This window comes from Trachurus japonicus, chromosome 6 (assembly GCF_045865225.1).
Source record: "Trachurus japonicus isolate A0001 chromosome 6, Traja_1.0".
NCBI lineage: Eukaryota > Metazoa > Chordata > Actinopteri > Carangiformes > Carangidae > Trachurus > Trachurus japonicus.
Genome location: NC_140912.1, coordinates 19722253 through 19735563, shown reverse-complemented (window position 1 = coordinate 19735563; position 13311 = coordinate 19722253). Strand labels below are relative to the sequence as shown.

Below are 13311 nucleotides of genomic sequence, written 5' to 3'. Positions count from 1 at the left end.
AATGCATGACCTGAAAACCTGAGTATGGTTTCCCCAGTCTAAGTGACTCAGTATGATGTTGAACAGTGAGCTACACGTTAGATAGCGCAAGGTTATCAGGAAGGGTATTTGTTGAGGCAGATACAACAAAATATGGACCACTGGAAGAGATAAAAACGCTCATACGAGAAAGCTTGGTGAAGTTTACCATCCTATTGTTGCTGTCTTGTGCACTGGAGCCTTCTGAAATATTATTTGCCATGCTCTCTTTCATTTTTCATGCCTTTCTCTTCTGTGTTACCAACCTACCCAGGAAGCTTACTGTAGTTTCCCTCTTTTCAACTCCCCCTCCTTTTCTTTTCTTTTTTTTTTCTCTTTTCTCTTCAGCAGTCACCCCACATCTTCCACGCTGGAGTGGAAATACATCTCTACAGGCTACACCTTATGCTCATCTCGTCTCAGCCTGCTTACACCGTACCTGTGCTCAGTTTCATTTCCTGTTCACTAATAGGCACGGCGTCCCGTTAATAGTTTCCTTTCTTACCACTATTTTGTTCTTTGACTGTCTTTATAACTACTAGCTCAGAATGATGTTAAAACACAAATGTCTATTATTTTAAGTTGCTCAAAGTCCCTCTGGATAAGAGCATCAGCCAGATATCTGAAATATGAATTGCAAAGGTTGTCAACCCATTACTTTGTGTTAAATCTAGACTTTTTTTCATACTTAAAGGCAAAGTTCAACAAATATGAATATTTTAAGAGTCCTGTGGTGCTCCTTGTTAAATTGTTAAATCTCTCTCTTTCAATGTCAGCAGAACAAAACTGACAATCATTCCTTTTCTCAAGGTATAAAGACTCTATGCTGACAGTGATCTCTGGAAAAAAAAAGAAGCAACTCAGTCAGTACAGACAAACACACTCCCTGACAAATGTGCACATGGACATACACACAAAAGACAGTGTGTGTGAGCAACAACACAGCTTTGCACACACACAGCGAAAACAAAAGCAGAATGGCAAAGGAAAGGTATGTGGGACAGAGATGTATTTTACACACTTCCATTAACAATCCATTATTCATAGGTATTACAGGCTCAGAGCATCAACACAAACACAGTCCTAACCCGGTTCTGCTGCACTATAGCCACGGATGCATCACAGACACTTAACGCCGACTCTCTGCTCTCCGGGATTACAGACAACACACACAGCACTCGGCACTGCTATAATATCTATCTACACAGCAGATCAATACCGAAGCACTCTTAAAGCTCTGGTCAAAACTCTATACATTGTGTCCCAGGCCCTCACAGGGCTACACTTTAGGAAATGGACAACTAAAAAAAAAAAAAAAATCTAGCAGCAGTAGCAATGCAGCTTTGGTAAAAATTTAAAATTCTGAAACACATCAGGCTTATCAGGTGGAAATCCCACTGCAGTCAAATCCAATATCAAAAGGAGGAGTTTCTGTTTGAAAATGCACCTGTCATGTCTGTCTCGCTAAGATACATTTTTACCTGTCTGGTCTTTTTCGCGTCTTGACAGCCAGTATACAGTCATGATTCATACTCATCACTTGAACAGGATATTCAATTAGACAGCTTCCATTTCCCCACTTGCTCTTTGAACCATCGTATTGCACTGGAAGGTAACTGTACAGATGGAATTTGGAAATCCCCCACGCAAAAGTAATATAGATGGGTAGTGCCAAAGCGACGCTAACTCTAAGTCAGGCGCATTTTTTGTCGGTAAATTAGCTTATTTGTATTCAGGAGAAGTTTCGGGAGAAACAAATAACTGCCATTAGTCATCACAGGAGACTAAGTTAACTGACATGCACACACACACACACACACACACTTATTTTCCCTTTTACCACCTCTGCACACACTTTACTCCCTTACTCCCTATTCTTCCAAATAGTGTTTAATGTCAGCCCACACACATAGACACAGACACACACACACGGATGACATTTTAAAAAAGTGGACGAATGTTGAGTATGTAGCATGAATTATGCATGCATATAGTCTCTTATCATCTAAATGCATGTCTCTCTATTTGTCAGTTTGGTTTGTGTGTGCTTTGCATTCATTTGGGACCTCAGATCCACCCCTTAGGGAATGGTGACGGCCAAGAGACGGTAAAGAAGATGGGAGAGGGAGAAGGATAGAGAGACAAAGACAGAGAGAGGGAGGTAGAGGTCTATCAATAAAGAGGTATTAGATGCATCTGGCTAAAACATTCTAAGTTATAAAACGGGGGGGCATGTTGACACAACACACACAGAAACACACACAGAGTGGCACAAAGGCAAGAGGCCCTGCAGAGGCTACTTGCATGGGATGTAAATGTTTCATTAGAGGAAATGCAGCTCCCTCCCTGGCCTCATCTCTGGGCTCTGCCCCGTGTCCTTTGACCACACAAGCCTGACACCTCCCTGCTTCACTCACCCCATCTATCTGACCCAGTGAAGGGCGAGCAGCTCAGACAGACAGATAAGCTTCGTCCCCAAAAGACCCGCCTTGCTTTACTGTCAGCCTCCCTTCTCCTAGGTTTGTGTGGTCATGCGGATGTCCACTGTGATTGAGGGTGGTCTACAGCCTTCTCTAGGTGGAGTGGCTGATTTCCCCCTATTGTTCCCTTCTGCCAGAGAACATGAAATCATGAGATTTTTACAAGCATGGACATGACACAATTCAAAATGGCGCAGGAAATGTGCACAACTCTCATGCTTTTAAAACATATCTGCATGGTTTAGATAATTGGTATAGGAACCAGCCGTCAAAAATAGCACGCATCATAAAATGACAGAAGCCCCTGAAGTGGAGAAAGAAAAGATTTTACAATTTGTGCTACTTCTGACTGTTATTCCTTATTTCCAGCATTCAGATGATATGCCTGACACTACAAATTGACATCAAAGGATCAGGTGCAGATGTGTGATGTTACCACACAGTACCATTTTAAATTCAAAACAGTTTTTTTTCTTCTTCTTTTGAATCCCCAGTGAAAAACACCCAGGACAATTATCATATAAAATGTTCATTGAACTAATATGTGGGAGCCTGTGCATGTACATGGTGAATACAATGATAGTGCAAACCGCTCTTGTTCTGAACTTGCGCTGGCTGGGACACTCTTCCATTAAACCAGCTGTAGTACCTTAAAAACGATCATCCTATGTATTTTTGTCTCTGTTTTGGTCCCCACCAAGTCTTAAATACAAAAGATGCTATACACGCCATTGTTAAACATTAATGATAGTGGTACACTGAATTACAACAATGAAGTTGTGGGCTGGAAAACAAAACAATGAGCTAAAGATGCAAGCAGACTTGAGTTAATCACCACCAGTGACACAATCACATGATATATGGTTAAAATAAATATACTGATTATAGGGTCTCTAAAGTTAAAATAAATAGACATCATAATAGACGTCAATAAAACTCACAATGCAAATGTGCGAAAAGTTCTAGTCATCAGTAGCATCCTTAGTTTAACACATATAATCACTTGTGTACATCATTACTATGTTTAATGAACTCACTTTAAGTCATTCAATTTCTTTTTCAGGATTTGAAAACTTCCCTGATTTAGTGTATATAGGGTATAAATATAGGGTATGTATGTGTGTGTACACATATAACTGCAAAAGAATAGGGAAGGGAAAAAAAGACAGGATAAGCAGCTTGCCAGCAGTGTGTGTGTCCGCGTATGTGTGTGTTGTGGGCCATGCATGCATGATAAAGTAGCAGACCATGGGACAGGGGCTCCTGAGATACAGTAGAGATGTGAGTGATTGGAGCAATGAATAAGGGGGGGACCCTGCATTGTAATTAGAATTACTCCCCAGCGGGTTTTACCATTTTAGTGTGATTACACATGTGATTTATATGCTCAGGAAGCCTCAATCGCTCTTGCTAAGCAAACTTGCCAAATGTTGCAAAGCCTTTCCTTATTCAGATGGTTTTCCTCACTGTAGATTTACTAATCATGAAGTGGTTTTGATTAAAGCTGAGCTGAGAAGCCCCCCACCACCATGTTATCAGATTTGATTATGTTTGGTTGCAGTCTCAATGAGAGTTACTAAATCTTCCAATTTACACGCATTGGTTATCTCTGCCATTCTATTTCCATTATTTCTCGTGTGTGCATTTTGCCGTTTTTCAACCATTCACCCTTACACCCTGGTACAGTTTACCCCTTTTTTTCAAGGTGGTATGTTTTTATACATTAAGCCCTGGGGTTTCATGGACTTCTATGCTCGTATTTCTTCCATCGTCTGTTTCTATCTTCAAATAAAATAGACCTCATATAGATAAACAGGCAGCTTTTTAATACATAGTATGACGCAGGAACAAGGAACAGAGTTAGCTGGTGTACAGTAATACTTTCATAGACATGCCCTGTAAAATCTAGACTTAAAGGGATAGTTCAATATTTTGGCAAATTGGCTCACTGCCATAATTCCTAAAGTCTTAGGAGTAGGTTCATTACCTTTAATTGTCGGCGCAAGCTGATTTTAGAACGGCGGAGCAGAGTGGCAACGGAATGGAACGTTACGAGACAAGATGTTTTCGAGGCAAATGCAGAGACTGCTTGCATGGTGAATGTGCAGGTCACAACTTGTCCATGAGAGCGTTTTGGAGATGTTGTATTGTGTATTTGATAAGTTTGATGAGGGAAGTCCAAAAATTTCATGAGCCTCCGTAGCGGAGCTCTGAGCAGCTCGTGGCTCTGCTCCACCGTCCTAAAAATAGCTTGCACCAAAAATTAAAGGTAACGAACCTACTCCTAAAACTATAGGGATTATGGCAATGGGCCAATCTGCCAAAATGTTGAACTATCCCTTTAATTCATTAGTTCGTTCATCTGTGCATTTAGGCACTTATGCATTCATAAATCTACCCAGCAGTTTGACGTGTACTGCATGCAGATATAACTTTATCCTTATATACATATCTCTCTTTGACAGGTTTTTGAAAAAAACATGCTCATCACTCTCCGTTACAACATTCTTTGTTCTTGCACCATTTTCAAAACAATGATAGCCTGGTATCAAAAGCTTCTACCCACGCTACAAATAGATAATCTTTGCTTTCAATATTGCTGCCCAAAATGTGTAGACAAGATGGAAACAGTATGAGATAACGGGCACAGAGTTTTTACTATTGTACAGTGTTCATGTATTTCTTTCAAAATCTCTCTGAATAGAAGGCAGTGACTTGAATCAAAATGAGAAGTCAGACGATCAGTGATGACAAACAAGTGTTGAGCAGTTTCTTTCCCCCCACTATTTTCCCTAGAAACGTCTCCTCTTTAGGGTTCTTGTCTTCATTGCTACACTCTCTATGATCAAAATGACAGGGTATGAAAAAACAAGGGGAAGCTCACTGTAGGAGGCAAGGTAAACAACAAGCTGCATCTCCAACCAGGACCTAACATCAAACTGACACCATTTCAAAAAATACTTTGAATCACTGCCTTTGGATCATGCTATATCAAAGTTGACGGATCCCTAAATAATTTAAATTCCTCTGGTGAGAAAGAGAAAATGTCAAAACATAATGGATAGTCAAGGTTGATCCTATTGTTGTTCCTATGTTACCACAGATGTTAATGCTGCCCTAAATACAGTATGTGGCGTATAAGACAATCAAATTGGTTCTCCAAATTGACTGATGATGAATCTGAGAATGATGACTGTCAGCTAAGACTGAGACTCCTGTCATAATAATCATACAGATAAGAGTGAGGAACTTTATAATGACACTGTGAGCAAAAGTCCCAAGTTAAAGTGCTTTAGTTGTAGAATCTAAAAGATGGAGAAATACTCCTACACGTCTAGTACAAACAAATCTTCTAAAGTCCTGACACAAGAACAAATTTAGATCAAATTGTAGTGGAATTCCTTAGTGTGTGACTTCTTTTTTTCTCATTGACTACCTCACTGTCTTTCCTTCTTATGCACCAGATCTCAGGAGACGACATAAAAGTGGCTTTCTGGAATTAAAATGTTACTGCAGCCCCCCCCCCCCCCCCCATTCTTCTTATGTGTGTGGGGGTGGGGGTTATATATAAGCCAACAGTCACAGGCAGTCAGAGATGCTTTCCCGCTGTAATGATCAATCAGTGAGGGCTCATATTGCAAAATGTAAGGGCAGACAAATTGGCAGGCTTCAAGAAAGAAAGATTACTTGAATTGTTGATTTTAACAATTTCTACTCAAATTAAATTTACAAATCAGAAACACAGAATTATGATAACATGTGTTCTAGAATATCTTATATGGCATCATTAGGCATATTAGTATGTGTATGTAAACGCATACTGTATGCAAACGCAAATTATTTTCAAAGAGGCTGACCTGCCAATTAGGATGGTTCACACACGTTAACAGATAACAAATATGTAGATGTGATGTAGGAAGTGGGGTTGCGAGGGAGGTGAGGGGGTTAAACCAGGGAGATGAGGGTGAAATTTGCAGTGCCTCACAAAGATTTGGGGCAAGAAGGTGCGACGTCTGGGCTGAGGGGAGCAAAGCAAGATTTGCATTCAGGGGAGGACAAATCTTGGCAGGCTTGGGGTACCTGTGTTAAGAGGCTTGGGGAGAGGCGGGGATTGTATTGATGAGGAAGTCCAAGAAAGATGCGTGTGGGTGCAGGATTGTGCTCCTGTGGGGATGCTCTGTCTATGGCAGCGATATGGGGCTCAGACAGCGGATTAGTGTTTCTGCTCCATAATCAATTTGCTGTCTGGATCCCATTGCACATAACCCTAAACATCCACTCCTCCGCCTGATCCTTGTTTCCTCCTTCTGCTCCCTATTTCTACCTCCACCAATTTCGCTTTATTTCTCTTCCTCCCTGTTCGCCCCCTTTGTTTGCTTCACCTTCAAACTCTAATTTGTCTCTATCGCTCAACCAATATAATAAACTCAGCATGAAGCCGTCCAGAATACACCTTCCTTGTCTTTTTCCCCTACTACCCTCTCAGAGCCTTCCCTTTTCCTTGTATTTATTTCCAAAATGTGTGTCATTTTCCACAAGCCACAGTGGACTCTGCACCCACTGCATTTAAGAGCAATATGAGGGGGCTTCTGAGTAATTATATCACTGAGTGTGCGAGTGTGAGAGTGTGCAGACATGTAGAGGTTACCCTTGGCCAAGGACAAACTATTAGCTCCATTTCACCCTTGGGTCCAAGCTTGCTGCCATCTGCTCCAGAGCTTAGGGGTCATAATACTGGTTGACCAATCAATAATACATTACATGTTGGCACAGAGCGCCGGCCCTGGTTATGACTTTCTTTGCTTATTAAAAGTAAGGCACTCTGGAGTGGAAATACTGTGTATTTCCCAGTAGCAAGCGACGTCACAGTATAAAAAGTACAAAGTGAAATTAAAAATGAAATTTCTGTTCTGCAGAAAACAAACATGTTGGCCGTCAACACTGACTGTTTTTGTATTCCGTCTTCATTTTAAATAAAGTCTCGGAGAAAATAAGGTTCTGTTCTCAGAGGACAGATGTGCTGGCATTTGCTCAAGGTGTCTGTTCCTCAGTTTGTGTGTGTGTGACATGTATATGAATATATATATGTGTGTGTGTGTGTCTGTGTCTGGGGAGGGGAGGAGTACTTTGAGATGAAAGCCCAGTGAGACAGCTTAGGGGAGACGCAGAGACAGCAGGTGGTGCTAGGTGCTCCTGTTGCGGGTGAAAGAGGCAGAGAGGTTTTTTTTTGTGTGTCAACAGATCAATAAGTGTGAGACTGGGAGACGACTATCCATTTCAAATTGTCTGACACAGACAGAGATAAAAGGTGAAAGATGTAGTCTCTGCAAAAAGAATGACAAACCCACTGTAATAGTGGCCGAAAACTAATACGGCTGCATCTGTCCAGTCGGGTTTCTCACTCTCCATTACACACGCCTCCAGGCTTTGGAACAGAAGAAATGTAAATACTGTGGCTCAATCAGTAGCCAAGACTTGACCCCACTAACGACACAACAGCTTGGCTTAGCGCGCGTGCACGCATTTATACAGTATGCACGCATACAAAGGCATACACGCACACGCACGTGCACGCAGCTCCACTGTCAGCCACTGTCCACGGCGCTCTTATTGGAGCAGGAAGACTGTCACCGCTTCTGATTCCAGCAGGCACACATAGATGAGAGCTACTAATTGCCTTGCTGGGGCACCGACGTGACTCGCATGTCACCAGGTTGGCTTAGAGGCCAGGGAGGGTGTGATGTGCATAGGTGGCTGTGGAGCATGTAGGTTGTTAGAGGGTAAAAGGTCCAAGTATAAGAGGGGTAAAAAAAAAAAAGACATGGGAAGTGTGTATGTGTTTTTGTGTGCTTTTTATGCAAGATGAACACTTGTCAGCCTCGTGCTGGTTGATGGCGCTAGGACCTGAGAGAGGAGGCTTTGGAGGGTCCTTAGTCGCAGCTAAACTATCCTGCTATAAAAAGGTGAACATGAATCACAGTGGCAGTCTTACCTTGGCCTGGCTTCAATGTCGTGCTGAAAATGATGAGAAAAGAGAGAGAGAGAGAGAAAGAGAAAAAAAAAGAGAGAGAGAGAGAGAGAGAGACAATAAAACATTTAAAAATCTTTGCACAGGTGTTGTGGATAACAAAAAAAAGGCAAACAACATTATTTACATCAACTTGGTCCACAGCTGTTGTGGGCTCTAAATCTGACCAATTAATTTTCACTTTCATCCGCCAGTTGTGCTCATGTTTATTCATGAGCTTTTAAAGAAGCAGTCTGGAACAAAGCAGCAAATGAGCTGCAAACACCATTCACATGCCGTCTTTATCGTTTCATTTTGAGTGGGACGCAAAAGATTTTTCAATGTCAAAATGATGGACATGACTCACTGACTGCCAGCACGAAGCGCTCTGACAGTCACTGAAAGCTACAGGTTCATTCATGTGCCAAATGCAAAAATTACTATTATTCTTTTAAATCATATTTCAAATCCTGTCAGTTCCTGAGAGATGTAATTACACCATTTCACAAGGCTTGCCCGTGACATTTGAATTATAGCTAGGAATTTTCTCATAGACCTGTAAACTCCTCACTTCGCATATCAAACACACAGCTCCGGTACACGTGTATAACACTTGAAATTGCCGTTACATACTAATGCCAAAGTACTCGCTATACCTTTCCTAATCTTAGTTGTTCTGTTTTCAGTCAAGAGCACCTTCAGCTTCTTCTGTTACCTTTCATTTTCTGCCTAGCACAGACTTCACTGTTCACTTCTACTGGACCTTAACTAACCAGTGCTAGGATGGCTGAGACAGAAAGGAATCTCCATGCTGTGCTCCCGGGCAGCACAGCAGATGAGAGGAGAGCTGATGAGTGGAAGCTGTGGAGTGCTGACTGGCTGTCTGCCTCACTGACTAAGATTTGGCTCTAAATTTAATTAGCCTCAGATCTGGACAAATACGCGATTTCAAATATTGGAACTCAGTGAGATTTTTCTTGATTTACCTTGTCATACACTTCAGTAGACTCGAAAGTCAATTTGTGAAATAAGGGTGCAAAACTGACAATCACCAAAGAAGCTCTTGAGTGGCTGCTGAAAGACTCGCTCTACACAAAGCACACACCTGCAAACTTCTCTTCCACTGTTGCTCGTAGGTAAATTGGACAGTAGCAAATTTTACATTGGATTATATTCATATGAAAAAACAGCAATGTTGAGTAAATGAGTTGCAGGTAAAACTGAGAGTGCACTAACAGAATCAGCTAAATGTGAGAAAATGCAATGCTTTAGAGACATATTTATGTATTTATGTGTAACAATGGCATTGTAATATTCTCATCAATATTATGCTTCCGCTGAATCAATTACCCTATTCTGTCATTCATATTAGCAGGGTAGAATTCCTGGTGTTCAGATTGAGCATAACAGTGTGCATATTTGTTCAGCATCAACTTAGCAGCATACACATCGGCCAAATTTCATTTGGTTGATGATGCCGTATAAGTAAATGTTGAATTAGTTATGCATTCTCAATTTCTTTGATATTTATTTTGATTGCATTACATTACGGCAATGAAAAAATGTTATGCTGTTATTTGTGTACTTTGTTTTCATTTGGTCTAATTAAGGAGTTTCGTAGAGCCACTGCCCACAAAGCTGAAAGAAATATGCTGCGAAAAAGAAGTTGACAGGCGGCTATAGAGCTTTGTAATCACCAGTTTGCAACACTGTAGAGAAAAGTCAGGCCTCGAGGGGCGAATAGTACCAGTTTCACAATTTCCTATCTTATTCACATGGATATGGACAGTTCAATAAATACCTGAACTGAACACACATAAAAAAAATGGTATTTCAAGGCTAAACACAGTTACCAGGCTACCTGTCAACAGGCACCAACTAAAACTGTTATATTTATGAATAATTAAGAATATCAATTTCATAGCACGATGCTCTTGAACTGTTTGAATGAGAACAATTTTTCTAAACGGTGTTGTCAACTTAACAGCTCAACAGAGGAGTGTCATTCACAATTGAATTAAGGTTAATTAAAATTTGTAATACACTCATCTTAATGTGTTTTTTGTCCGACTTCTTTGGTGCAGGGTGTACATTTTAAATGATATTTTCAACATTGTGGAACCTCATTTTTGGTAAATGACAGGAACAAAAAAGCTTTGTAACTTTTCCACTGCTGAGCAGGAACAGTACACCCAGCAACCACCACACTGCTGCAATATGTAATCAAACTGGGCATTTGTCTGTATCAAACTACATCTAAGTGCTTGTTTTTGCTATTGACATACTGACAGGTTCATGCTGTTATACGTGTCTGACAGCAATGTCAGAACTTACAAGAACAAACACTTTAGTAACAAGTTGATGCCAAATTACTGAAAATTCTGCCTCTGCCTGTTTTTCTACAGCACGATACCATTTACTGGTGAAGGTAATTTAGATATAAAACTGATGAGGGCAGTAAGATAACCCTAAAGCACTATGTCTGGCTTTAGTCTGAGATTAAATTTGAGGAGAAGGCAATACACAATGTCTATAACTTGTGGTACAAGTTATAAACCAAAGACCAAAAGCAGTACAAACAGTGCCAGACAGCATTAAAGGAGGAAACACCACAAACTTATCAAAGCACCCCAAAGACAAGCTTCTAGATCAATAACACAAACTAAATAACTGATCGACTGCTATTCTGTGAGGTTGAAAAAAAAAAAAAAACCTTTTATGAATGGAGTTCTACCAGAGTGATACAACGGGTGTGTCTTATTAGACAAGGCTTTTAGTCTTTGACAAAAAAGGTTGTATCTCTGTAGAGAGCAGATCCATAATGCTGCCAGGCACTTACAATAACAATATGAACCTGTCAATTGCAAAAATAAGCACTTTTAGGTGATGCACTTTGATGAACAAGCACATCGCAGCAGCCATTCATCGAGCTGCAAAGATTGCTGTCCCTTACAGTCATTTATACCTAAAAACATGAGAAATGAGGCCGAGGTTTTAAACTCCTTGGAGTTATCCCCAGGAAATGGGGTTGCAATTAGCACATGTGGTGAATTATTGATAAATTATCTATTTGTACTTTTTTTTTTAAAGGTATGAGATTAGACTATTCCCCAGCATACATTTATAAACTGCATGGAAAAAGGCAGAGTGCTTTCAAGGCCTGTCTCAGAGCAGTTCATTGGTGACCTGGGTCATGAGTCAGGGTTGGGTCAGCAGTAGAGACTTGCAGTGCCTGACTAATGAGGCATCTAGGCTTTGTTTTCATGCCATGAGGGCTTTATAGCTTAAACAGTGTTGAGCCTCCACCTCCATGTTTCTAAACATAATCACTGACTGAGGGAACCTCACAGAACCTCTTCAGCCATACATGGGAAAATATCATCCGATACAATTTCACAGTAAGTGATGCAGACATAAGTGGGCTGGATGCACAAAGGGCACAAGTTCACTGTTGTTCAACTGCTGTTGCTTGGCTCTCTGTTTGTCTTTTGTACAATTATTATTATTCAGTTCATGCATCACCTACGTGTTATATACTCAGTATTACCATCAGGGATGTATTGATTGTAAAATTCTAGGCCAATACCGATGTTTAAAATAACAATTTGGCCGATGGCTGATGCTGGTACCGATTTACCGATTACGTTTTTTTCTTTGTTGTTTATTCCTCTTTAGTGTAAAGGAAACCAAGAAATCTTCATCACTCCCAAAAAAACAACATTTTCACTCACTTAACTTTAACAAATTGAATGTGCACACGCCCTCTGGCGTGTCGGCACATCCCCACAAAAAAGAAAAAAAACAAAACAGGCTTCTTCTCTGAGTCAGCACAATATGCCACATAATAGATAAACATAGGCACTGCCATGAGTATTTTCCAATGGCAGTCAGTGAGGTGAATATCGGGTGATACCGATATTCAGCCAATGCATTGGTGCATCCCTAATTACCATCTAGTCATCAGTGAATGTTCCACATTGAGTTTTTCTAGAAGTGAGTACCTGCTTGCAGTTTTTAATGGAAATGTGAAGAGTTTTTTAAGTTTAATGTTTTTTAATACATCTCCCCTTGCTCATTGGTTAAAGCTTTATTTTCCACCCCGATGACACTGTTCATTGTGTTTGGGTATATGTCTACACTTGCGTATTCCCGTGCCTAAATTAAAAGAAAGATAGGAGAATGATAACAGAGCTGGGGGTATTTTTTTTGCTTTGACCTTCATTAATAAGACTCACCTCAATTATGCAGTTTATTCTTTGGGAGGAGTTTAAAAGGATGGGTATTATTCAGGTGAGAAGTATTTCACACAGTGTAGCTATTCCACCCCGCAGGCTCTCTGCTACATGGCTGCAGTGCACTAGATTGATGTGCTTACAAAGGCAGCAATCGCTTCTCTGACTTGGCTCTGAAGCTGCTAGTGTTTCTTTTCTTGTAGAAAGTTGGAATAAAAGCACTACTTCTAAAAAAAGTGCTGGAGGCTATAACTGTTGCTCTCTAGCAAACAGGATTAGATTGCGTTTTAGAGGAGAAGAAGTAAACAAACCCCACAAACAGCAAACAGGGTCAACATATTCAAATGTGTATTTCCATTTGAACAAAGCTGAAGGTATTGGCTACGTTTCCAGTGTTTTATATCATGGCTTCATCCATGGATTTCAAATCCTCTACACTTCTTCTCTACGCTACAGAGAATAACTTTCAACCACCGCAGCTTTTGCTGGTAGCGGCCTGTGGTGCAGAAACAAGAGATGAACTGATTAACGGATCAACACAAAATGAATCTTTGTAAATATGAGCAGTGCGATA

The 13311-nt window shown here is 40.6% G+C and overlaps 1 protein-coding gene across 1 annotated transcript in view; it reads right to left on the bottom strand.

Annotated features, from left to right (window-relative positions):
• Nucleotides 1-13311, bottom strand: part of trim44 (tripartite motif containing 44) — a 78025-nt gene that overhangs the window by 50250 nt on the left and 14464 nt on the right. Inside the window, exon 5 of the mRNA XM_085779630.1 lies at nt 8491-8513. Within this exon, the coding sequence (XP_085635756.1) occupies nt 8491-8513 (23 nt within the window). The remainder of the gene's footprint in view (nt 1-8490; nt 8514-13311) is intronic.